The sequence below is a fragment of the Platichthys flesus genome, chromosome 3 (assembly GCF_949316205.1).
Source record: "Platichthys flesus chromosome 3, fPlaFle2.1, whole genome shotgun sequence".
NCBI classification, from domain to species: Eukaryota; Metazoa; Chordata; class Actinopteri; order Pleuronectiformes; family Pleuronectidae; genus Platichthys; species Platichthys flesus.
In genome coordinates, this window is record NC_084947.1 from 12101680 (window position 1) to 12125851 (window position 24172).

A 24172-nucleotide genomic window follows, 5' to 3' on the forward strand; every position below is an offset into this window, starting at 1 on the left:
GCAACGCTGAGGGAAAACTACTTCCGTGGACCCACAACAACCCGCCAAATTACAAAGCGACTACATCCGAATTATGAGGATTGTGTTTCTTTCTTATTTATCTTCGTGTTCACGGTGAGTCACTGCAAACTGCTACTACACATTAAGCCGCATATGAACCGTTACCCGCAGGTACCAACAGTCTTTCTTCAATACTGTAGGTTTGTACTTTTCGTATCAACCGCTAGCATTTGCGTTATCACAACATTAAGTCGACGCTCGAACGCTACTGTCACATCAGATGCTAACCTAGCTAGCCCTGTCAATGTAGCACTTCAAGTCACACCCGAGAATTTTAACAGCGGGATAAGAACCGGCTCTGTTTTCTTCCACGTCAGGTGAAGCTCAGAATGGCGACGTGGACCGACGTGGAGCTTCTGACCAGCGAGGACACGAACACGTTGCGGTGTCTGGGCAGTGTGTCCCGGGAGGAGGGGGGCAGCGGCTTGTATCAGGTGGACACACTGGTCAAGATCTCCACTGCCAACGAGGTAACGTCTCGTAACCTATTCAATACGAACTGTACTGCACTAGTAAAGCCTATCCTCATAAAGCACCGATCGATGACTGGGTGGACATGCTCTCTCTCGCAGGTGCTCACGGATCCCTGCCTCTCCTCCTCCAGTGGTTCGAACTGGAGCATCGTTGTTGCTGACAAGACAGTCATCCTGTTTGACCAGAGTTATCAGACCATCCTGCTGCTGCTTCACTTTGGTCTGCATCATTGATTTCATGCTCACACCCCCTTCTGCATGTTCACACTGTTTGCCATCGGTGTTGAGAATTTATGCAGCCTTCTCCCTCTACTCCACTGCAACTCAGAAGGAATTCTTTTACTGCATTACTTATGTCGGACAGCTTTAGTTACTTCTCAGATGACAGTGACAGCCATGGGCTCTCAAAGGGAGAAGGCTCTGGAGGAATACCGAGGGGTCCCCGGCAAAAAGGGAAATAATTTGTTATCATTACAATTTCATCCATACATAAAACTCTGAGTGAATGCATGACTGTCCTGAATTTCATACACTTCCTGAAAGAAAACATCCCAAACCCCATATCCTATGAAAAGGGGGTCCAGTTGGTCTAGTTTGTGTCTGCTAACTTTGGTTGCAAGTAATGTATTGATATTTAACCTTTATCATATTGTTAGAGGATTTTAAGGTTCAGTCACATGCCAGACTTCGACATGTCTTTCCAGCAATTAGACATCTCACAGTAATAACTGTTGATTAATAACCAAGATTTATTTTTCAGAAACTGATGTGGACGCTATTGATGCGTGTCTGGATGGACAGTTTCTGGTGGTCTGTGAAAGAAATGGAAATCTTCATTTGATCTATGTTCCCCAAAAGAGAATCCTTTTCACCAGGGTATGCATGTTTTTTTTAAATATCTAGAAGTCCCACTAAGGTTAGACTGTGTCTGACCTTATATTGTTATATCCCTATTCTAACTGAAATCCCCTTCAACACTTTATGGTATATTAGTCAGCGGTAACAGCCCTGATAACTGTATTTTTCAAAGGTTATTTTATACTTGTGTGTTGTCGTTTCTGTGATTTTCTGTGTTTGTAGGCTTTGGTAGAGAATCCATCAAGTGGAGATAAGAAAACAATTCGCTATCTCATCATAGAAGAGGACAAAGCATCCTTAGGTGATTTTAATGAATGGTTGTGAGAAGAATCTAATGAAGGAATTTGGAATTCATTCTCTAGTTGTTTTATAGTATTGGATTTTTTTTAAACTTGTGAACTGTGTTTTTCTGGTTGGCAGGGACATACCACGTTTTCCTTCTCATTAAGGATGGGTTTTTCCACATCACAAACCTTGCTTTGGAAAAGATCGAGAAAGGTATCAAAATGTTAGGTACAGTCAGCCTACAGTTTTCTTGGAGCCATTTTTGACCTAATCAAAATGTATTTTTCTTTTGCCAACCTAGCCATTGAAAAAAAGGATTTGGGAGTTTTGAAAGAGGTACGTTTTTACAGTCTTCTTTCAATATAATAGGTAATAACATTTGTTTTTGAACTGCACATAAATAATAACTTTTTCCCTTTATGCAGCTTCAGTCTCATATCAAGATAGACTTCTGCTCCACTGAGGATTACCATGATGAGGGCTGCAGTACTGCAGTGTTGTATAATGTGGGCAATGAAATCCACTTACTGATTGGGGTCAGTGATTTTATAATTTATTTACAACCTGTAATTACATTTTGATTCCTATATGTTGGTTTCATTCCAATGAAAACATTCTTAAAGGAACAAATATAACAAAGTCTTCTTCTTATGAACCATGATAATACAAATATTTATTGCTCACTTTATTTTAGTCACTGCTCATACAGTGTCATTTCTTTATATTTCATAGTGGACTAAAGTCTGTGGCAGTGCTCACCTTTGTATGAAACCTGTCTAGGAATGGTATTTACTCCTTACATAAAGCAGTAACATTATTATCTTCAAAGGGGGAGAAAGAACATGTTGTGACTCACTGGAAGATGGACCCTCATCAGGCCAAGATGAGTCTTGCTCAATCCGTCAACAGTAACTTAATTCCAGGTAACCTTCAGTAAATATTCATTGCTACACATTTTTTATGTTCCATTTTATGAGACGCTGAATACTTATTTTAATATATTATTAACATTTTTTCTTCTTGAAACAACAAATGATGATTGTGTGGAATCAGCTTTTTGTACATGTGCACTCGAATTTCAAGTGTTAGGTAAAGAAAAGAAGTAATACATAGAAAGACAAAAGAAACTGTTTTATAGTAAATACACATTTTTAATGCCAGAGTTGTGATATAACAATGTTCTCTTTATGTTTTTAAAGGCGTGAGAAAAATGGTGGTGGTGGAAAATCTCTTGTATGTTCTTGACACTGAGGTGAGTTCAGTGGTGACTCCATCTTATCGTTTGATATACCAGTAGATGTTATTCAATCATAATGTACTTGAAGTTTACATGTGGATGTCCTAATGTTTTTATTTGGTTTCAGGACGTCCTGAGTCTTTGGGACCTGCATTTCCTCGTCATGATTAACTGTTGGCCTGATCTTGTCATTCACGACTTTGAACTCACCACTGAGTGTGGCTCTGCTTCTATGGTGGCGTATGTATCAGTGTTCAATCACATACTGTTGCTGTTGATAATACAGAGGGCAGAGCCTCTTTTTAACCCTTTAACTCAAAGAAGTAAATCACTATGTTTGTGTTACAGCCAAGACAAGGGCAGCATGAAGATGATCGCACTGACAAAGCAAGACAGCAGTCAGGTATCAGTACAACTCCTCCTCTTCAAAAACGTTTAATGAATATTTAAATATTGTCTTACATCTTACTCTAAACTTGATCAGCTGGTTTAATTTCTTTTTAGATTAACTCGCTCCAAATTCGATTTCTGCCCTCCATGACGATTTGCTACTCTCTGGATGTTTCCTCAGTCTCTTGTCTTGTCCAGACAGAGATAAACATGGTATATGAAAAAACATAATTGAATTATAATATGTATGGATTTTCCTTGTGCTATTTCTTTTTGTTCAAATTGCTGTTAATTAAAATATATTGCTTTGTCCTCTGATTTCAGGACACAATTTATTTAGTTGAGGGGATTTGTCAGAACCAAGAGAGGTAGGAAATGTTTTGCGTGATCGTATGAAGTTAAGCCACAACTCACATGTTATGGTAAATGTTTTAAAATCATCAATGTTCTGTTTTTCTTGTTTAAATAGCGAAGGAGAAAATATATCTTCTGTTGTTGTCAGATGCTTCACAGAGGCGTTGCCTGAAAACAGGTATCTAATTTTACTACATAGACACATACACATACATTGCTTCAGTAACTGCCGATGTAATCTAATTTTCTTGACTTTTCTATTATTCCCAGACTAAGCAGACTTCTTCACAAACACATGTTTGAAGAGGCTGAGAAGTTTGCCATCACATTTGAGCTGGATTTAGAGGTTTGTTTGTCTGTCTTATTAAGTGTGACAGTCATGTGATTGGGGCTTTTTGCCCTTAGTGTTCATTAGGGTAATATATGTTTTTAACATATCTCCAAAGAAGTGGGATTTTAAAGTAGAAATACTTTGCAAGTAGTATTTTTACTGTAGAATAGAGGTGCAGTGGGTGATATTTTCCAAGCCTTACCTGGGCTACACACAGCTAACAGTCCTGTTTTTGTTCAGCTTGTTTATAAGGTGAAGCTCGACTTTGTGCTGGAGCAGCTGGCCTCTGCATCAGTGGGTGGATATGGACAAAATGTGTGGTCTGAACTTGTGGACGAGGCCAAAACCAACCTGATGAAGATCACAGTGAGTGTAACAACGCTCTATTTGAGCTGTCTCAGTATTTGATCTACTCTCAGTTTCCTGTTCCAGTGTATTGATTATACAGAACTTGTTATTAGTACCAAATATCAACCTGCTTCTAAATAGAGGTTATGTTTTGCGCTGCCTAGGATGAGCAGTATGTGGTGGAATACTGCCTCAAGGCGCCATGGCCAACCTTTGACACAGCAGAAAAGATGCTGAACCATGCTGCCACACGATACTCATCTTTACAGATCCAAGAGGCCTTGGCCAGACTGGCAACGTTCTGTAGCCTCTACAGCCTGGACAATTTCAAGTAGGTTCAGTGGCCAGAAGTTTGTCCTTTGGCGGCTGTGAATGGGGGAAAACGACCTCTTTGAGGGGCAGATAAGACTGAAAAAACACTATGAAAGTGGTCCAATTATCATATTTTACACAGTAAAAATGTCTGTATTGCAGTCTTTCCATTAATGCACAATCATTGGTGACCTCCGTATGTTTCTCTGTCTTCCATAGTGGCATTGCCTGGATCGAGTTTCTGAACAGCACCGATACTTTAGGAGACATTCTGACGCACTTAAGAGAAGGAAACATGAAGGGTGCTCAGCTCCTTTGGCTCAGATATGAGGTAATAAATCATTAAAAGGACTGATCAAAGTTCCCCATTATCATTGTTGTGTAAATAAACTACAACAATAATGATGTTGCTTAAATTAAATCCCGACATCAATAAAAATGGCCAAACAAACAAAGATATTTTTTTGTTGGAAACATTGTCATCTTGTGTCAGTTGTGATGTGGTTTACTGTTGTGTTTTTTGACAGGGTGAGGTTGGATTGGATTTTGATGAGCCCCAGCTTGAAGCTGTGCTCAGTGCCATCCCAGAGGAAGTGACGTCCCAAGATCTCTGTCCATGGTTTAGGACAGTTATTGTTCCCTTTGTGAGGAGAGTTCTCCCAACAGGACAAGTACGATATGTCCCTTCAAGCATTAAGTACTTATGTCTTCACCATGTGCTCCTATGTTTTCAGTAGTAACATTAATTGTCTTGTAGAGAATCCTGGCAAGATGGCTAGAGCAAAGGGCAAGGAATCTGGAGCTGACAGAAAAGGTAAAATGAAAAAGCAGCAGAGGTTTTCCACGTTGATTTGGAAGATGCAAGAATAGCAATGCAAGCTAAAAACATAGATAATAATTGGTGAAGAAAGGGAACATGCTGTTTATCAGTTGTTCAAATCATCTTTCTAGATTACTGTATTTTTATCGATAAATTGTGTAAAACACAAAAGCTTTGAATCAGTCAACTTAGTCAAAACAACAATGATGAATGTAACTTGTTTTTCCAGGGAGCTTGGCCACAGAACGGGTTCGACTTGGCAGTGCTTGGACTGCCCTCTTTATGGACGTGTATGAAATCTGTAAGTCGGCCACATTTCCTGTATGTGCTTTGAGTGACAGTTTGTACTCTTCAATTATGATCTCCCTGTGAGCATATATGTAACTGAATAAGCAAGACTCAATTTGTTTCATTTTTTTTAATCAGGATGATAATTACGGTGCAGAGGAGATCGAGAATCTCAAGTCCATGGTGTCAAACCTCCGTCAGCTGCTGGACCTTCACCGTAAATACAGCTGCAGGCTTTCACTTTCGGTCTTTGAGAAGGTGTGTCTTTCATTAGTGATGTAATCTAATTACACCTGCACTTCAATTAAATGTTTAGCAAAACTTACAAAAGTGGATAAAATAGCAATGAAAACGTCAGTAAATAATCTGGGTCTCAAGTTTTTAGTAGACATCTGATGGGGCTTTCACTTTTATTAGAAATTCCAACATTGAATCAATTGTGTGGGGAAAAGTTTAAATTCAAACTGTAATTATGCATCAGACTAGCTAAAGTAGTTTGCCTTATAATCCAGCAGAGGGCGCTCACTATCATTTTAATGTCATGTCAAATTCAGTCAAACTTGATTTTTGAAAAAAGTGACAGACCTTACATCTAATTAGAGGTATCAAGTGGGTATCATGGGGTTTTACAATGGTATTCATAATGGCAAAAAAATCTATCAAAACATTGCGAGCTTGTTGCCATGAATCACATCATATTGCAAAATGTTCAGTTTTCACATATACAAATGGAGCTATATTCTTAGTACATTTTGAGTGAGTTCTGTGTTGTTTCTACTTCAACACATTTTCTTCTGTGAATTTGAAAGGGAAGTGAACGGAGTGTCGCGTTCTTCATGCTGGACAAAGTGCTGGCTCCAGAGCTGATCGCTGCCACAGTGGAAAACAGCATCCTGCCCTATGCTGAAGAGCATGACATTCCTTTTGATGAGCTACTTCTACAGTATATCCAGGTAAACCTCCGCCACAGCCTAACAGGGATTCCACTTTTTATTTTCCTAGTGTGCGATGATGCCTTTTTTTCTCCTCTCAATCTCATCTTCACTAGGATCTGCTGGAGCGCTGCAGTTCTCAGACCACAACCCTTTTCACAGAGTGGGAAGCCAAAGCAGTGGCTGTACTTGGCTGCATGACAGATACTGATGTAGGTTTCCCAACAACACTTCATTTACAACACAGTTCACAACATGCTCAAGGTTCATGGTATTTGAGTTGAAAACCAAACCTGCCTCAACAGCAACAGAAAAGCCAGAAATAAGATGGAAAGAAAGGTTTAAGTTCCAAATCTCACATTATTGTATTTCCTGTCAGCTGATGGTGGATGCTGTGCTGGAGATCATGCAGAAAGCTGTCGTACCCTGGAGTAACGTGGTGGAAAAACTAGTTCAGCAGTACCTTGAGATGGATGGACCAAAGTATGTTTGTTTTCTTCTCATCTTGAAATAGTTTTAATGTGACAAATGAACCATTATTTTTTTATAAATGTTATACGTACATACATTTATATGATCTTTCACTGTTTCATTAACTCTCCAGACAAGAGCTTCTAAAGGAGAGCTACCGTCTGATGGAGATAAGGAAACTTCTTCGTGGCTACGGGATCCGTAACTTCAACCTCTCTAACAACACTCAAGTTTTGGTACGTTTGATCTAATTTATTACTATGATACCTTATGTTATACCTGACTATACATTTTCTGATTCCTCTATATCTCCCTCAGACACTGATTAGATACATCCTGAAGCAAGACTTGCCGATGTCTTTAGAAGACTCCCTGACACTTGCGGAGGCTTACAAACTTCCAACCTCGCAGATAAATTATTTGTTTCTCATCCAGCTGATCGGTCAAGGCAAGGTATGCTGATCATTCAGGACAAATGAAATCACCAAATTGTATATTGTGTATCTTTATTTTAATTCCTGTCATGTCAGTAGGACTTTTTATTATAATATTTGTTTCTATTTGCAGACTGAGGAATGCATGACAGTCCTGAAGAGGCTGAGGTCTGCAGAGGCAGAAACTGTGGTTGAGCGTCTAACGTGCTGGGCCAGACTGCAGCTGGAGGACAAAGCCCACATATCTGACGAGGTGAGAGGAGGGACATGGTTTGTGTGTGAAATAAAAGTTCAATCACATTTTAAGTACATGTATCCAAGGCTCAGTTTTGTTTAAGTAGATTAAATTAAAGACAGTTCAGTTCATACTCGGTTCTTTTTTAAGCTGCTTTATAAAACTAAAGGGTCCAGGTTGTTCTTGCTCATAAGCAAATGTTACTTCGATGTGGCATCTCTGCTATGGCTGACAGATATCTGATCTGACGTACAAGGATACACTTTTCTGTGTATCTAATAAAACAAAACTCATGTGATCACATTTTCACATACACAGCGCTAATATGCCTGGAAGTAGATCATACTTGAAATGATCACCTCAAGATGTGAATATAAAATGTAGAACAGCATTATGGTGACTGTAGTGTTCATTCTGGCAGTTTATATGTCTGAACTGTCTCTCTTGGCCTTACCTTAACAGCACAAGAAGCATAAGATGGTCATAGCTCAGGTGATGGTGGAGGCTCAGAAATACCTGCACATCATCCAAAAGCGTAAGTCTTCACTCAACTCAATTCTACAACATGAAAAGCAGGGGGACACAGGAAGCACAGTGCCGAGCTCTTAGAAACCTAAACATTAAAACCTATACATTCATTATACCTAGTAATTTAGTCAACGGATATTGATGCTTTAGGAATGTTTAGTTTTTTTGCCATCTAGAGCAGTAAAACATCATAGCTATTTAAAGCAACCTTTGTATTTCTGTCATCTGTAATGATTTAAAAAAGGCAATGATTGTCTTAAATTAGGGAAAGAAATCTTAGAAAGGTAGACCTGAACATCCGATTCATGTCCTCTGCAGATGATGCTCTGAAAAGCATGGAGTGTGAGAACAACCTCATCATGTTCAAGGCGATCGGCGACCTTCAGGTGACCCGCTGTCACGCAATGTTTTTAAAATGTTATTTTATCTGTTCTTTTGTTTTGTGTTTAACCTGCAGCCTTTTGTCTACTTACCATCAGGAGGACTTTGATGTTTTCTTCACGCCATCTAACTATGAAGATCCAAACATCAGGAAACAAATCCAGGACCATCACATCACAGCCTATGAAAACACACGTGGTCGCCGTTCAGCTAAGGGGAAATCTAGGACAACTCCGGTTGTGGCTAACGATCCAGATGGCAAAACCAAGACAATATCCACAGAAGCTGGATTACGTCGCCTAGGAAGACAGCTGCAGCGCACGGAACAGGAGCTCTGGTCTGACTTGTCCCTGCGAGCGTTGAGAGTGGGCAAGGTAGACAAGGCCCTCAAGATCCTCAGGTTTGCACATGTGGATGCTGTATGAATGAGTATGAATGTGGCGGTTGGAAAAGCTTAGGGCTAGTAATCTTTCCTTCCATGTTTTCTGTATATAATATTTAAAGTGGTTCAAGGTATTTGGAGAATCTCATGTTTTTATCTTTTATGTTGTGTCTTCAGTGAGCTGTATGAACACCACTGTAACACCAGCACAGGGAAAGTTTTGTTCACTGCTGCCAAGACGTTATGTCAGATGCTTGAGGCAGATGTGCCCATGGTGCTTCCTGATAACACAGACTTGCCAGCAATCATCCATGATCTGGCCGGTCAGGCCATCACAGTGTGCCACCCAGGTAAAGAACACATAACAACAATGTTCTTGTTGTGCGTGCGGCTGCGTCCGTGTTGCAGCTTTGACCACCTGTTGGTGTTCAGTTTTTGAAGGTGTTGGTTTAATCGCGTGCAGTGAAAACTGCTTCAGTTTCAAAATACATAAATATAATCACTCTTCCAGATTTGCTCCTGGACTGTCTCGAGCTTTGCAAGTGCACACGGATAGCCATGGATGTCTATCACCAGTGTCAGTTATCAGACAACTATGGCTTTATAGCAAAGGTCAGTATCTTATCTATTCCCAAAGAATAACACGTAACTTTGCTTTTACTTTATTTTAGTCTGGTTATAAACATTTCGGTCTATGCACTTTCTTTAAATCAACCATAATGTTTTAATTATTTTTAATTGCTCATGAACGAGGTTCGTTACATGGTGGATTAAGACAGAATTTCAAGAGTTAGTTTCTGCATTCACAGCTAGAATTGCAGTATAATATACATGTCTTAAAAGTTAAATATTTGTCCAAAAAGAAACGAGCAAGAAAATGAGGTCATATTAGTACTGTCAAAAAATTGTTCTCTGTCACAAATCAGCTGACTTTGTATTTAACTGTGTCATATCACAGGATTTGACCTTGGAGGCAGAAAAAGATCAAAATTCTCAATGGAGTTTCCAAGACGTTTTTAACGAAGACTGCATTGTTCTGGACCCGGTGTCGGTGCTCCCTGTCCAGTATGAAATTACCAACTGCCTGCTGCCGATATCTTGGGGTAGGAAGATGCTTAAATGTATAATTTATTTAATGTCCTTGTTAGGATATCATCACCTTAGGCACTCTACAGCTGGCTGGTTTAATCCGTTGCTTCCCCTTCTTGTAGATGCCAAACTTCACCCACTGGACTGTTCCTGTCTTTCCCACTGCTCATTTGAAGATGGTAGGCATTCAAATAGATTCTTCCGTTTTCTTTCTTCCTAAAGTTGTAGTTTTGAATGTTTCCCTTGCATCTTGTCTGGTCCCACATGTAGGTTCAAACTACCTGCGGCCCCTCCTGGGTCCTCTAGCCAACATGTTACAGATGTTGCAGGAGTGCAGTCAGCTGGAGCTGGCTCTCAGAGTGCTGGTCAACTCGTATGGCAGCTGCCTGCAGCACGTCACCTCCAATGTTATGGACATAAAGCTAAGCATGCAGGTATGACTGCAACACGTCCGGTGGTGCTTTGAATGCTAGTGCTATTATACCCTTATAACATCCTTGTTTGTTTTTCAGCTTTATGATACCCAAGAGCTTAAGAAGTACAATATATGCCTGAATGATCTCCAAAAGTCAACCACATCCTCTCTAAATGTTGTGGCTGTGGCTCTGTTGAACAAGGTCTGTTGAACTTCTTTTCCAGTCTCATGAGAGTAGAAGCATATTCACAGAATGTTTGTCTATTTTTAAATAACTAAATCTGTATTTTCTATATGCCCCAGGTGTTCAACTGGAGAGTGGTCGATTGTGATCTTGCCATTGGACTCTGTACGCTTCTTTCCAAAGTAGAAGTCTTCAAAACACTGTGGAAGGTTATTGACAACACCTGGCAAAACTACGACAAAATATTGGTAGGCAATGTGCTCACTGTTCTTCTTTATGTGCATGTGTATGTGCAGCTTTTCATCCTTGTTATACTCAGCAAATCTAATCAGTGGCTCTGTCTTGATTATTTCAGGCTGTGGCGAGAATCGGAGCCAATCTCTGCAGCTTGTACAATGAGCCAGAGGAACAAGAGAAGTTTCTTTCTGTCATCACTGACGCCGACTGGGGAATCAAGCTTGGAAAATTTGACGTAATACAACTTTTTGGCCAAGGGCAGTCTGATCAGAATTAACGTTTCTATACAATTAGTGTTAGTATATTTAGTATTTCCCCAGGGGCTGCCACTCCTTAATGTCTTGATATCAACATGTGTACCCTTACTCTGCTGCAGATTTCCATCCAGCCAGTGTTCCGTCAGCAGCCTGAGATGAAGAGTAGTCTGATCCCTGTCCTGGTGAGGAACAGGAGAATTACTCCGGACATTATTCTCCAGTACTGCAGGTAGGCAGCTCACTCTGCATTGTCATATTTTCAGTTAAATACAATGCGTAATATAAATGTATTTTTGGGTCCAGACTGCGCTAAAAGTCTCTTGTGTATATCTGCAGAACTTTTGGTTTAGACCGCGACAGTGTCATCAACCAGTACATCACCACCTTACTGCTGCTCCAAGAGGACGAGGAAGGTGCTGGTGACCCAAGTGCAGGACAGGTGGAGGTGCAGCCTCTGTGTCCTGCAGATGTCCTGGAGCGAGTCCTGCAGATAATCCCGATGTTACACAGCACCAGCAAGCTGACTGAAAGTCTCTGTGCTGCCCTTTTCAAGGTTTGAGCATTGAAGAGGTTGGAATTAGAAGAAGAATATTCAGATTATTGATTTTTAAAGAGAGACATTTTGTTCACCTAGAGGCTGATTCAAGAAAAACATAAAACAATCATATTTATTTAATAGTCATTCTTTAAGATATAGAAAAACAATTATCCACAATGGCAAATAGATGCAACACAAGACTGTAACTGTTGTAATATCAAATTCTGTTCTTTCCCAATTTAATATGGCTATTCACAAAATGCCTTTCTCTTACAGCTCAGCCCTTACAACTATGAGAGGATTGAAGTAGTGCTGAAGATCATACAGGCTGCAGATGACAATGTCACCAGCTTTTCTATAAGTCAGGTAAAAAAATATACTTTTTACATTAAGGAGTTCTTCGTTGTTATTATTCCACAGAATTGTAAACAACATCTTTTATTGCCCAGGCCGTAGCCCTCCTTCAGCACCTGACATCCTACAAGCGGGTCGCCCCTCCTTCAGACATGGAGAACACATATCTCCTGGAAAACAGCCTCCTGCCAAACCACCTTTCCAACAGCAGACTGCCCTTCCACCTGCTGATGCAGACCAAACATTACTGGAAGATCATCTGTGAGTCAGAAAATGTAGCCGTCCATCCTTCTGTCTGTCCCATTGTTGTGAAAACGATATTTCATGAAGGCCTTGAGAGAATTTCTTCATATTTGGTTCAAAAGTTCACTTGGACTCAAAGATGAACTGATTAGATTTTGATGGTTAAAGGTCAATGGCCACAGTGACCTCATGAGTCTTGAAATACAATGTATGTCGACGGAAACTGCACTGAGTGGCAGAGGCATCCGATCACACGGCTGTAATTTTTCGTCTTATTTTTATTCTCAAATATTATTGCTGACAATCTCAAATTCCTCTCATGATGAGTAATCTAGTGATGTTTTTAGATTTGCTCTGGTTACCTCTTGGCATCAAGTCAGAATTAGTTCCTTACTTTTAACCACCCGTAAATCAGTCCGCAGTTGTGTACCTCAGGCGGGTGATAGACAGATTCTAAACATTTCGATTCTTTGTCAAGCCTCTGATGAAAAGATGTTTATTTTTATTGTTAATATATAAATGTATTGATATTATTAGTTATTGACATGTGTTAAGCCTGAGGAAACTAAACTACTTTTCTCTTTAGGTCCTGAGCTCAGTGAGGAGACCTTCCCCACTCTTCTTCTGATTAGCAAACTGATGAAGGTACAGCCCACTCCCCTAACATGTAGTCTTTAAAAATCACAACATTTTAAGATTATTGTTTATTAGGTTATGACTGTTTTGGAGTTTATTCTTACCTTCCTGTCTCTTTCCAGGTGAGCATTGACAAGTTATACATGTCGGCAGCGAACCATGTGTTTGAGAAGAAGATGAAGCCTCTACTCTTAGAGCAGAAGAAGAAAGGTCAAAATCAAGGCTACAAGAAGGAGACCTTCAAGGTGGCTAAGACCATGATGAAGTACATCCACTGCATCCAGAGCCCAGAGTGGGCAGCTGCCACCGCCCACAAAATCACCCAGGAACTGCCACCAGGTCTAACCTACAGATCAGCCACTACGCTACACAGCTCAGTATGTTTGTACATATGCACTGAATTGTTTTCTCCTCTCTATAGGCAACGAGAAGGCTCATTCACTCAGGTTCTGTTTGGGTCTCGGGGATGCATGGCTGAAAGATCCAAACCTTGAGGTCAGTATGTGTTTTTCACCTGGACATAATTATCTCTCTATCCAGGAATAGTATTCATGTACATTAGCTTGTTTTAATCTGCTTCCCCTGGATCCCATGCAGGAGTCAGCGCGGGCCCGAGGGGAGACCTTTCTTTCCAAGCTGAAGCTGCAGTTCCAGCGTTCGGCCACTGAGAATACATTGATTGCCAACCAGCTAAACAGCCCAGAGCATCTGAAACTGACTGGGATGCCTGCCAGGCTCATAGTGGCCCTGCATGAGCACAGCAGCGTGGATCTGCGCTACAGAGAGTCAGGAGGTCAAACTTATCCTGGTGAGATCACTTAAGTTCAGAAGCTAGTAAAGTTCCACAATGTGATCAGCTTTATTCTCTTATGAGCTCTTTTGCATTACATTGCAATCAGCTATAAATAGTTTTCCACTTAACCTCTCTCCACCATACTTCCTCAAAATTCATTATGAAATTAATAGGTATGCTGTGACTTGGAAGAGGAAATCAACAGTGTTGGATCTTTTTTAAACTTGATCCTTGTCTCTGTCTCAGACATCCACACTGTGGTTAAAGAATTAGCTGCAGTCAACAACGTGGATCTCCTGAAAATCCGAAACATGATGCTGGAAAAGTGGATCTGCAAAACAGGCCCTGTTGTTGCTAAGGTTTGACAGGCCTAGCTCATCCCTTTAACAACTTTTTTTCCACTACTACAAAAATCTTATTTCGATTTTGTACATTTTTGACAATTGTTTTCTTTATAAAGGATATTGGTAATCATGAATGTGTCAGCAACATTGAGGAAGACCCAGACTTAATGAGGTAATGAATTCACGTTATTATTTTTGCAGCACTTTGCATCTGATTACCCTCTTGAATTACTGTTTTTTATCAAAAAGTGTTTATGTGTGAATATGAGTTAAATGTTTTTATTGATCTATCACTGAGATCTAAGAATGTATTCAAAATTGAAATTGGAAATTAAGTTAAATAACTTTTTATGCCAAGAGTATTAAGGTCTCATAAAGGGGGAAAAATCAGCACAGTTATTATATTACGAATATAAAGTTTTAATTTTCACACACGTGCCATTCCAGAAGAGGAAGATCATCTTGTCGCTGTGTTAAAAATAATTATGTAGAGCCTCTTGTTAAATTCTACTTTACCAGAGTCTATTCTGACGAAAAACCACACAGACTTGCAGAAAATGGGCTCTTTGGTGGAGGGGGAACTGTTTGTTAGTGGTCGACTTTGATGTTATCGTTGGTTAAATCGATGTGATATTTAAAGAGGCTTTATAGTTCAGTAAACAGTGAGGTTAGTTAGACTTTGGATCCAGAAAGCATAAGTTGTCTTTTCTGTTTATTTCCTAAAAAATGTATTTCATATTTCGATTTTTTTGTGGGTTACGACTTAATTCTTGTTATCTCAGAATAATTTTTATTCATTATGGCCCTAATACACCTTTGGACATTTTTTTGTACAGTAAACCTAAAACTGCCATTTCAGTTGCCTTTTTGTTGAATGAAACTTGCCTTCTCAATTTATTGTACTTCATGTTTTGACAACGACAGTGACTTGTCAAAGAGTTAAAAGACCAGATTGTGTCCCTTCAGTTTATTTAGCTTTTTAACATGTCCTCAGGGTGGTGTACATGCTGAGTTCTTGCCCCGTGGATGAAACCGTCCGTCTTCTAAATCCTATCCTGTCTGCTGAAACCTGGGTGAGGAATACATCACAATTGAGTCGGTAATGGTTAAAGATTCTGGAGAAAGTGGCTTCTATCTAATTTTGGATTTTCTCCTGTAGCCCCTCAGCTCTGCTGGGCCTCGCTTGACCTTCTGCCATCGGACTCGAGCGCTGATTTGTCTCGTTCGCCTCGTTGATGCGGATACACTGGAGGCTCGGCTACAGATCCCTAGGACCAAAATCCAGTACGAGGCCATGATAGCTATTAATCAGTATGAACTTAAGTTAAGTTAAATCAGGTTTATAATCATCAATTCTTCTGTATTTCATATCTCACTCAGCTTTTACCTGAAGTGCTACATCTTTGTCTCTCAATTGGAGGCATTAAACATCCCCTACACCTTGCAGTCTTTCCTCAGTAGTCCCAAAGAGGGCTTAGTGAAAGGGCTGTGGAAGAATCACAGTCATGAACCACAGGTACTGTCTCTTTTCTTCCTTTTTAGATTCGATATTTTAGAAATGTTACAGGCTTCACACAGGCTGTATGCAGAGAAACTAAAATCCCTTTCTGCCACCTGGTTTCAGGCGGTGCGTTTAGTGGCAGACCTGTGTTTGGAGTATCAGGTGTATGACCCTCAGCTGTGGAACAGTCTGCTCCAAAAGCTGCTCAGCTTCAACTTGGTACAAAATCATGAGCCTTGATTTATATTAACTCTAACTCAATTCTCACTCATTTGTGATCTCTGTCTGTAGTTTGTTTCTAGGTGTGAAATAAAACTTTCATGTATTTATTATCTCCCCTCAGATCAGCCATCTCCAAAGGGTGCTAGAGGCAGTTGTAGCTGTGCCTGCACTGTGGGAGGTATAGTTTAAAACTCATATGTTGTTTCATTATCATACATAATGTAACATATATATTTTGAATATATGACTTATCGCCAAAACAACACAAGAAACATAACTGACACAGCCTGCACCAGAAGCAGTGTTCAGATATACGCCTGCTTAGAGTGAATGTGTTCTTTTCATATGTTACGGTTTTGTGGCCTCACTGTTCCCTTCACCACCAAACCACCGGATGTCCTGTTCGAACATTTGTTGAGCCAAGCGTTTTATTAAATGTTTCCTACCATTGCTGCTGAAATATGACAAGGTTTTTTCTTTTTTTTTATGTATTTATTGAATTATTTTAATCTTTCCCCAGATAACTAGTTTCTCCAGGACCTGGAGGAGTATGATACTTGCACCTTTTGTCTCAGGTACTAGATTTATAACATAAATTCACCTCATTGACAAACAACATGGATTTACTCGTCTTGATACTGACTGATGTTTATTCGTACAACATTCTGATAAAAGAACATAACTTCATTTTCATAATGTAAATGTTTTCCTCATTGTCTTATCTCTTTTATTTTGGTGACAGCTTCTGTTCCTCTGAGTCCTGATCAACAGGCGACCCTCTACAGGACCTTTGTTCTCCTCCTCAAGTAGGATTTAGTTATGTTCTGTTAGCTATATCTCCCAATGTTAATAAATCCTCGATCTTCCCCCTGATCAGGATCCTTTTCTGAATTGAATCATGTCTTTCTCAACCCATGGCTCATCCTTCCACCACGTCTCCTAGAAATCCATTCAGTCATTTTTGTGTAATCCTCTTGACAAACAAACAAATCAACAAACAGACAGGGAGAAATGTAACTTTCTAAACAGAGCTAACACATTCCAGTATATCAAACCTAGCTGCATGAAAACTTTTGGAAGTGACCTTTATTCATTTATCAAACATGGCAGTGATGTCCTGAATAATGTGTCATATTGTCCTCACCTGTACTCCAGTTGTGCTGTCGTCTGTCTTCCCAAGGTGCCCCTTCCTGTTGAATTTGGACCTGATAGGAATTGCAAATCGCTTTGCACAGTTCAATCTGCCCGCCTTTGCCCTGGGAACTCTCCTTCTCATCCCCTGTGCCAATAAAAAGGCCCAGCAGATCCAGGTGAGTTCGTCCATGTCAGTACAACATGTTAGAAATAACAGATTGGAAGAACTTTTAAATGTAAACACAAGCTTTGAGCCCCTGTGTGTTTTTGCTGCTTGCAGGGCTTTCTCTCCATCTGCAACCCAGTCACCGTCCTTGAGCAGGTGGAGGACCTTATGAACACTGGTGAACTGGCTGGAGTCCCCTCACAGGTTTGAGCTTTATTTAGCTAACATGTGTATATAGACTCTTTGTGCCACAGAAGAACCGACATGTCAACTGATATCAAGCAGGGTGACTGAAAGTCCTTAAAAGTCTATATTTTACAGAGAAAATGTTATTTTAAGGTTTTTAATTCAATTTTACAATTAAAAGGCCTTAAAACGTTGTACCGTTGTACGTTCCAGAGTACGCACACAGTATTTAGTGTAATAACCTATAGCAGCTTCACATGTTTCTGTGTAAGTGTTAAACAGGAAACCCAGTCGGACCGGTCTAGGGCTGTAAAGATTATGAAGGGGTTGGCCTTATTGCTTCCATCTAAAAACGGCTTATGTTTCTGAAAATGTATAAATAAAAACCATACCTAATGCAGAGGTGTGTCTGTGTGAGTGGGTGTGTGCTTGTGTTTCTGAAGTGATGCGAGACATCCAGTGCCCTGAAATGTATCTGCATTGTTGCTCGCTTAATTGCCATTTCTTTTTATTTCAATTCAGCTGTTACATGATTACATCAAATAACACTATTGTCATTATGTCTCCTCAGATCAGGGAAACTGTTTTAACGTTCATCATCCAAAATGGGCAGCACCCGAAACTGATGAAGACCAAACACTTCAAGCAACTGAAGCAGCTCATGGTGTTAAGTGGCCACCCAGAGCAGGTGAAAGACCTGGCGGACCACCTAATCAGCCAGAACTGGTACGTTGTTTGCTTATTAAAATGTTTTCTCCCTCTGGCACTAAATATCACAGAGAAGCAACAAACATTTCTGATATCTGACATATTTTTAATTTAGTCTCCAGTTGCTCTTTACTTCCTGCTCAAACTTTCAGACAGTGTACAAAGTTTGGACATGTGCCCTCTTGCCCAAACACAGTTTTTCAAACTGAATTTTGTCACTTCTACATCCAGTTTATGCCCTGAAGGCAGGAACACTGTACAATCTGTATTCTGGGAGTTCTAAAGCCTGAAACATGCTTCTGCGTTTTCACGGGCCCGTAAGCGCAAGAGCCCTTCCGGGTCCCTTACGTGCTTATGTATCCCTCCTTACGTGCTGACGGGTGTCGACCCCCTTTTCTAAAATTTACGGCAAAGCTCCGCAAGCTCACTCACTGATTGGTCTGCTCTACATCCCTTCTGGAGCTGCATTTCCGGTTTCATGCCCCCATAATACCGGCAGAAATCACGGAAGATTTAGAAGAACGAATATGGACCAAATATAAGAGCACTTGGCATAAGATATCCGATAGTATGATCACTTGTATAACCTGTCACTGACTGGCGGATTTGTCCGCCAGAAAAAGGCTACGAGGAGCCGCAGTGGCTATGTAAATAAACAATCGACGAAGAAGAAAGAAGGCGTCTCTAAGGTCGTCTTCGACAAAAAGCATTACTCCGCCTAGTGTTCAGGCGCGGAATGGCTTTGTAAGACGAGCAACGGTTGGGGAAGCATGAACGAAAACGAGTCTTGCGCCACAGCGGCGTGAAAAGACGCAGACGCAGACGCAGTCGCAGAAGCATGTTTCAGGCTTAACTGAGCTACAATGATGTTTAAATATTCGGTTTAATTTTATGTAAAGCCATGGATCCGTTTATTTTGGGTTTTACAGGGCTTGAAACCTAATGGTGCTCTAGTCCAGTTTAACTGCAAACTGACACCTGGTGTCTGAGGATCTTCAACAGAACAAAACCAACATTATGCTTTTGACCTTTTCAAATGTATGATGCGAGATCTGCACATCAGACTCTTTTTATATCTGCTCTTCAGTCAGGATGATGCTGATTCGCTCGTTTGTGAGTACATGAAGCACAGAGAGCAACACGGAGGGAAAACGCTGACAAACGGCTCCCCGTCGCCAAGCTACATGAAGGTAACCCGAGCCAGTTTCACCTGGGACAAAAACCACGACCAGAACAAACTGTTATTCATGTGTGGCATTAACACTGTTATTCCACTATCTCATTCTGTGATTAGTGAAACACCAAAATAATTCTGCGAGTCTACTTTTGGTTTTTAGGAGTTTCTCCAGATGCAGAATGGAGTTTCAGGATGAGCTGGATCGATTCTTTCAGCTGTACATTGTAACATTTATCATTTACAGAGATGCAATATTTGCACTTAACATTTATCTATGAATTGTTCATGTTATATCTGAATAAATTTAATTCATTAACGACAACTGTGTGTAGAGATTCTTGAAACAAGTTTAGAAGCAGCAGTAGCTCCTGGCTGTTTTATATTTATAAGCACTTTATTAGGGACTCAGTACTGTTGCTGGCTACAGCCTGCAATCACTTTGAAAAGCTTGGTTATTTGGAGCATGGATTCCACAGGATATTGAAAATTGACATTTTGACATTTTGCTATTTTGCTTTCTGTTGTCGTGACTGTTGTATCATTTCTCCAAATCTGTCAGCTGCAACAGGCAGGGGTCTCCCATTTCAACACATTGACTCAGATCGGAAGTTCATTGAACTCATTAGTCTGTGGCTCGTCTAGTTCATTAGAACCAGTGCGAGCCGATTCTGCTGAACTGAACTGATTTGCAACAAACTCGTTGGAGGGATACGAGCCTGGGCCCCTTCTAATTAAACACATTTTATTTCAGTTCCAGTCGAAGGGGTAGAGACTTTTTGGGCTCTTTCCTTTCCTTTTCCTTTTGGATCTTGATGTGAAAATAAGCCTTAATAATTGGCTTGGCATCGATGAGTTTCTCCAGTTTAATGCGGATTATTATTATTCCTTTTTATTTCATATTTTAAGAGTGAGAGAAACGTTAAGTATTGTTTGGCCTTTGGCAAGGTATATGCTCCACTGACTCCCATTCTAGTTTCTATTGGACATTCGAATTTTTTTTTTTCTCTTATGAAATATTATGCAAGGTAACAATAGGATTCAAGTTAAATGTTAATTTGTTTTATGGATCTCACTTATTGTGATTACTTCTGTGAATTTAGTCTGTATTAATGCTTACATGTTGAAACCACATGAAAAAAATATCAGGAAAATAAGATGAGGATAAAAAATGTTATTTCTCGTTCCAACATCGAAGGACAAATCGTTGACCAAAGAGGAAAACAATAAATATACAATCTTTAACGAAAAATTATTTATATCTCATATTTATATAACAATTAAATGACTTTTCAGAAGTATGGTGTAATTTTCTTGTAATGACAGTATTTAATTTAATTCATATGCGATCATAAGAGTGAATCAAACTATTGGGGGGTTTGAGGTGTAGTTTGGTGACAATATGGCAAAACGAATTATTTCACAGTTTTTTAACAAGCTTTATTAATCACCACCCATAAACTTAATCAAACATAAAGCAGACTAGCTTTTCAGCTCAGTCCAGGCGTCTCTCAGTGTGTGTCTGGGATTCTCTCCAGTGTCTGAGTTCCTCGTCAGGGCATCGCAGACACTGCCCTTTAAGCATGAGGACCAATCAGCTGTGGTGGAGGTGAGGGGGCTCTCCCAGCCCCCTCACCTCCACACGATAATACAGAGATCTTGATCAGGCTCGTTTCGGGGACTGTGTCTGTGTCTGTGTGAAATTAGACTGCTTGGCCCCGGCGGAGGTATCTACTCTTCAGAGTGCCATTCTTGTTATTCTATTCAATTCAGTTTAATTTGTAAAGTGCTGAATCACAATCAGTGCTGTGCATGAACGAACGCAAAAGAACGCGTTTATTGAACACGTTCACTTTTATGAGAACGATGAACTGAACGCACCTCAATTACAAATAATGAATTTGAACGGTGAACACATTCATATTTCAGCGTCCTCGCTTATAGACAACAGGAAACTTCTCTCTTTATGTGAGACTTATTAAAGTCCAGCGAACACGACACACTTCTTGTTGTAACTCCGACACTCCTATCATCCACCACTGTGTTCTTCACTCCCCTTCCTTATTCCCCCTTGACATGCCAACTCATCAGCCAATGAGAGCCTGTCATGCCAGGTAACTCTCCAGCCATTGGTCTAGAACTGTCACTTACCCCACCCCGATTGAATCACTGACTCTCTGGAAATCCCAATACTTATTGACATGGTGTAGTTAGCTGAACATAAGTCATAACAAACACATAGCAGTCAAACAGAACATAAACCTAACTACCAGTCCGTTACAATATTATCTGAGGTCTAGCTAAAACGTTACAGAATGTTTTCCATCTCCTGAGGAGAGACGCTGTCTAAATCGAATGCTTGCACCATGTCGTTGCTCAGTGCCCGTGAAACGTCCGCGATGTAGCCTAACCTGAACCAAGTAACTCGACTTCGCACTACGTGACCCATGATTCATCGCACACGCACATGCACGCCAAACAAGCAACGTATTCCAAGTGTTTTCTTCTCTGGCCAGTGTCTCGGCTCCGAGCCGTAGTCTGGAGTTCGGCTCACGGGTTATCTTGGCTCGCTGTCTGTCCGGTAACCAGCCGTCCGGACCGCTCCGTGAATAAGGAGGAGGAGATGTTTCTTTACTTGGAATGCGGCCACTTTATTTCTCTGATAAACAGCAGGAGCAACACTTGCATCACCTCTAGGTGTTCCGTCACTTCTCGTTATAAACACACTTTTAACGTCTCTTCCCACAATACCCAGGTGCACTACGTCACACACAACAACATTTCCTTAAAGGGGCAGGCCATACCTGCAACACAACAGCTCTGGCCTCTTACAAAAATGGCTCACTTTCCACCTTAACCTATGAAATGAACTGAACTATGAACTAGTTCAGAATTTAAATGGTGAACTATGAACGTGAACTATTCATATTTACTTGTGTGAACTGAACTAGTTCATGAGAGGTGTGAACTTGCACAACACTGATCACAACATACATTTTCTCAAGGTCGAGACTTCACTGTCTAATGAGACCTGACAGTTCACAATATGAGGAAGCCTGTTTTGCAGAACAAAAGCTACATGTTGGTGCATTTTTAAATCGACTGTACTTCCCATTTCGAATATGAATGTTTCAAATATAACCCTTCTGAGAAACCAACTATATTTTGAAGTAAGTTAACATTTTTAAGTTGGTTCCATAAAACGATGAAAAATCTAAAAAATGCATGAATTAATATATCACTGCCTCTTTGAACAGCTGCAAAACTTCAGGTGGAGAAAATATGGAAATCCAGCTTGAAGCATCAAAATAACACATGAGAGAAAAGGGTTTCACTACATATTTAAAAAAATCAACCTTTATTTGCTCCTCGCTTCGGAGTTGTAGCTGTGACAAAGTCTCTAATGCAAAAAATCTAAGTTTAATTTCATTCGTCCAGACTTTTTCTGTGTTGCATGGAGGACTAAATAAATGAATATGTATCCAAATTGCACTTTCCAAGTCTTATCGATCACTCAAAGTGCTTTACAGTACAAGTCAAATTCATAAATTACACATAGCTTTCTGTTTGTCATACATCATCAAAGAGGAAAACAATACATTTACAAATTAAGTTTTTAAAACAAAAAGTATTTTTATCTCATATTTATATTTATATATACTCAACAATTAAATGTCTTTTCATATGTATGGTATAATTTTCTTGTATTGAAAGTATTGTATTTAATTCATATGGGATTATAAGACTGAATCAAACTTGACACGCTAAGTATTAAAGTTAGTCTCTGCCCAGACAATAAAACTTCTTACTGTGACCCTCGCGGTGTTGCATGCGTGTTTGGCGCAGATTTTGGGGTACCCAAAACAGGTAAATCTGAGGAGGGCTGTTTTAGACAGGGTAAAAAGGGTGCTGTTTTAAATGATCCTTGTGGTATTTTGACCAAAATATGTTACAGACATTTCATTAAGACCCATAGTTACCATATCAACTGTGGTAAAATGGGCATACGATGGGTCCTTTAAGTTGAAAGAAAAAAGTATTTGTGTGTTAAGACTTAACATTGCAAGATAAGGCGATTTTCTATATTTTAGCAAATTTCTAAAACGACTTCAGGCAGTAGACCTTGCCACGGGGGTCTCCCACACACAGCCAGAGACGGAAGTGTTGCTTTTTAACAAGCTTTATTAATCACCACCCATAAACTTAATCAAACATAACGCAGACTAGCTTTTCAGCTCAGTCCAGGCGTCTCTCAGTGTGTGTCTGGGATTCTCTCCAGTGTCTGAGTTCCTCGTCAGGGCATCGCAGACACTGCCCTTTAAGCACGAGGACCAATCAGCTGTTGTGGAGGTGAGGGGGCTCTCCCAGCCCCCTCACCTCCACACGATAATACATAGATCTTGATAGGGCTCGTTTCGGGGACTGTGTCTGTGTCTGTGTGAAATTTAACTGTTTGGCCCCGGCGGAGGTATCTACTCTTCAGAGTGCCATTTTAGTTATTCTATTCAATCTAGTTTAATTTGTAAAGTGCTGAATCACAACATACATTTTCTCAAGGTCGAGACTTCACTGTCTAATGAGAGCCGACAGTTCACAATATGAGGAAGCCTGTTTTGCAGAACAAAAGCTACATGTTGGTGCATTTTTAAATTGACTGTACTTCCCGTTTCTGAGAAACCAACTATATTTTGAATGAAATTTACATATATAAGCTGGTTCCATAAAATGATAAAAAATCTAAAATATGAATGCATTAATAAATCACTGCCTCTTTGAACAGCTGCAAAGCTTCAGGTGGAGGAAGTATGGAAATCCAGCTTGAAGCATCAAAATAACACATGAGAGAAAAGGGTTTCACTACATATTTCAATC

General features: G+C 40.1%; 1 protein-coding gene across 1 annotated transcript; it reads left to right on the top strand.

Annotated features, from left to right (window-relative positions):
* Positions 1–389: 389 nt before the first annotated feature.
* Positions 390–19617, top strand: kntc1 (kinetochore associated 1). Its single transcript, XM_062385052.1, has 61 exons — positions 390–530; positions 633–753; positions 1294–1409; positions 1614–1692; positions 1812–1889; positions 1978–2012; positions 2102–2212; positions 2506–2599; positions 2876–2928; positions 3041–3153; positions 3262–3316; positions 3418–3516; positions 3628–3671; positions 3773–3835; positions 3928–4003; positions 4229–4354; positions 4501–4667; positions 4868–4979; positions 5176–5319; positions 5406–5462; positions 5698–5769; positions 5895–6014; positions 6566–6709; positions 6805–6900; positions 7068–7171; positions 7293–7395; positions 7478–7612; positions 7727–7846; positions 8291–8363; positions 8675–8742; positions 8836–9137; positions 9297–9469; positions 9631–9731; positions 10078–10222; positions 10331–10387; positions 10479–10642; positions 10721–10825; positions 10927–11055; positions 11163–11279; positions 11421–11530; positions 11638–11854; positions 12116–12205; positions 12289–12454; positions 13023–13081; positions 13195–13411; positions 13494–13567; positions 13670–13880; positions 14112–14224; positions 14326–14381; positions 15204–15282; positions 15369–15493; positions 15590–15725; positions 15834–15929; positions 16054–16110; positions 16453–16507; positions 16675–16738; positions 17113–17242; positions 17347–17436; positions 17990–18144; positions 19214–19316; positions 19464–19617. Exons 1-61 carry the CDS (start codon positions 390–392, stop codon positions 19497–19499), a joined length of 6651 nt encoding a protein of 2216 aa, XP_062241036.1. The 3' UTR covers positions 19500–19617.
* Positions 19618–24172: the final 4555 nt, after the last annotated feature.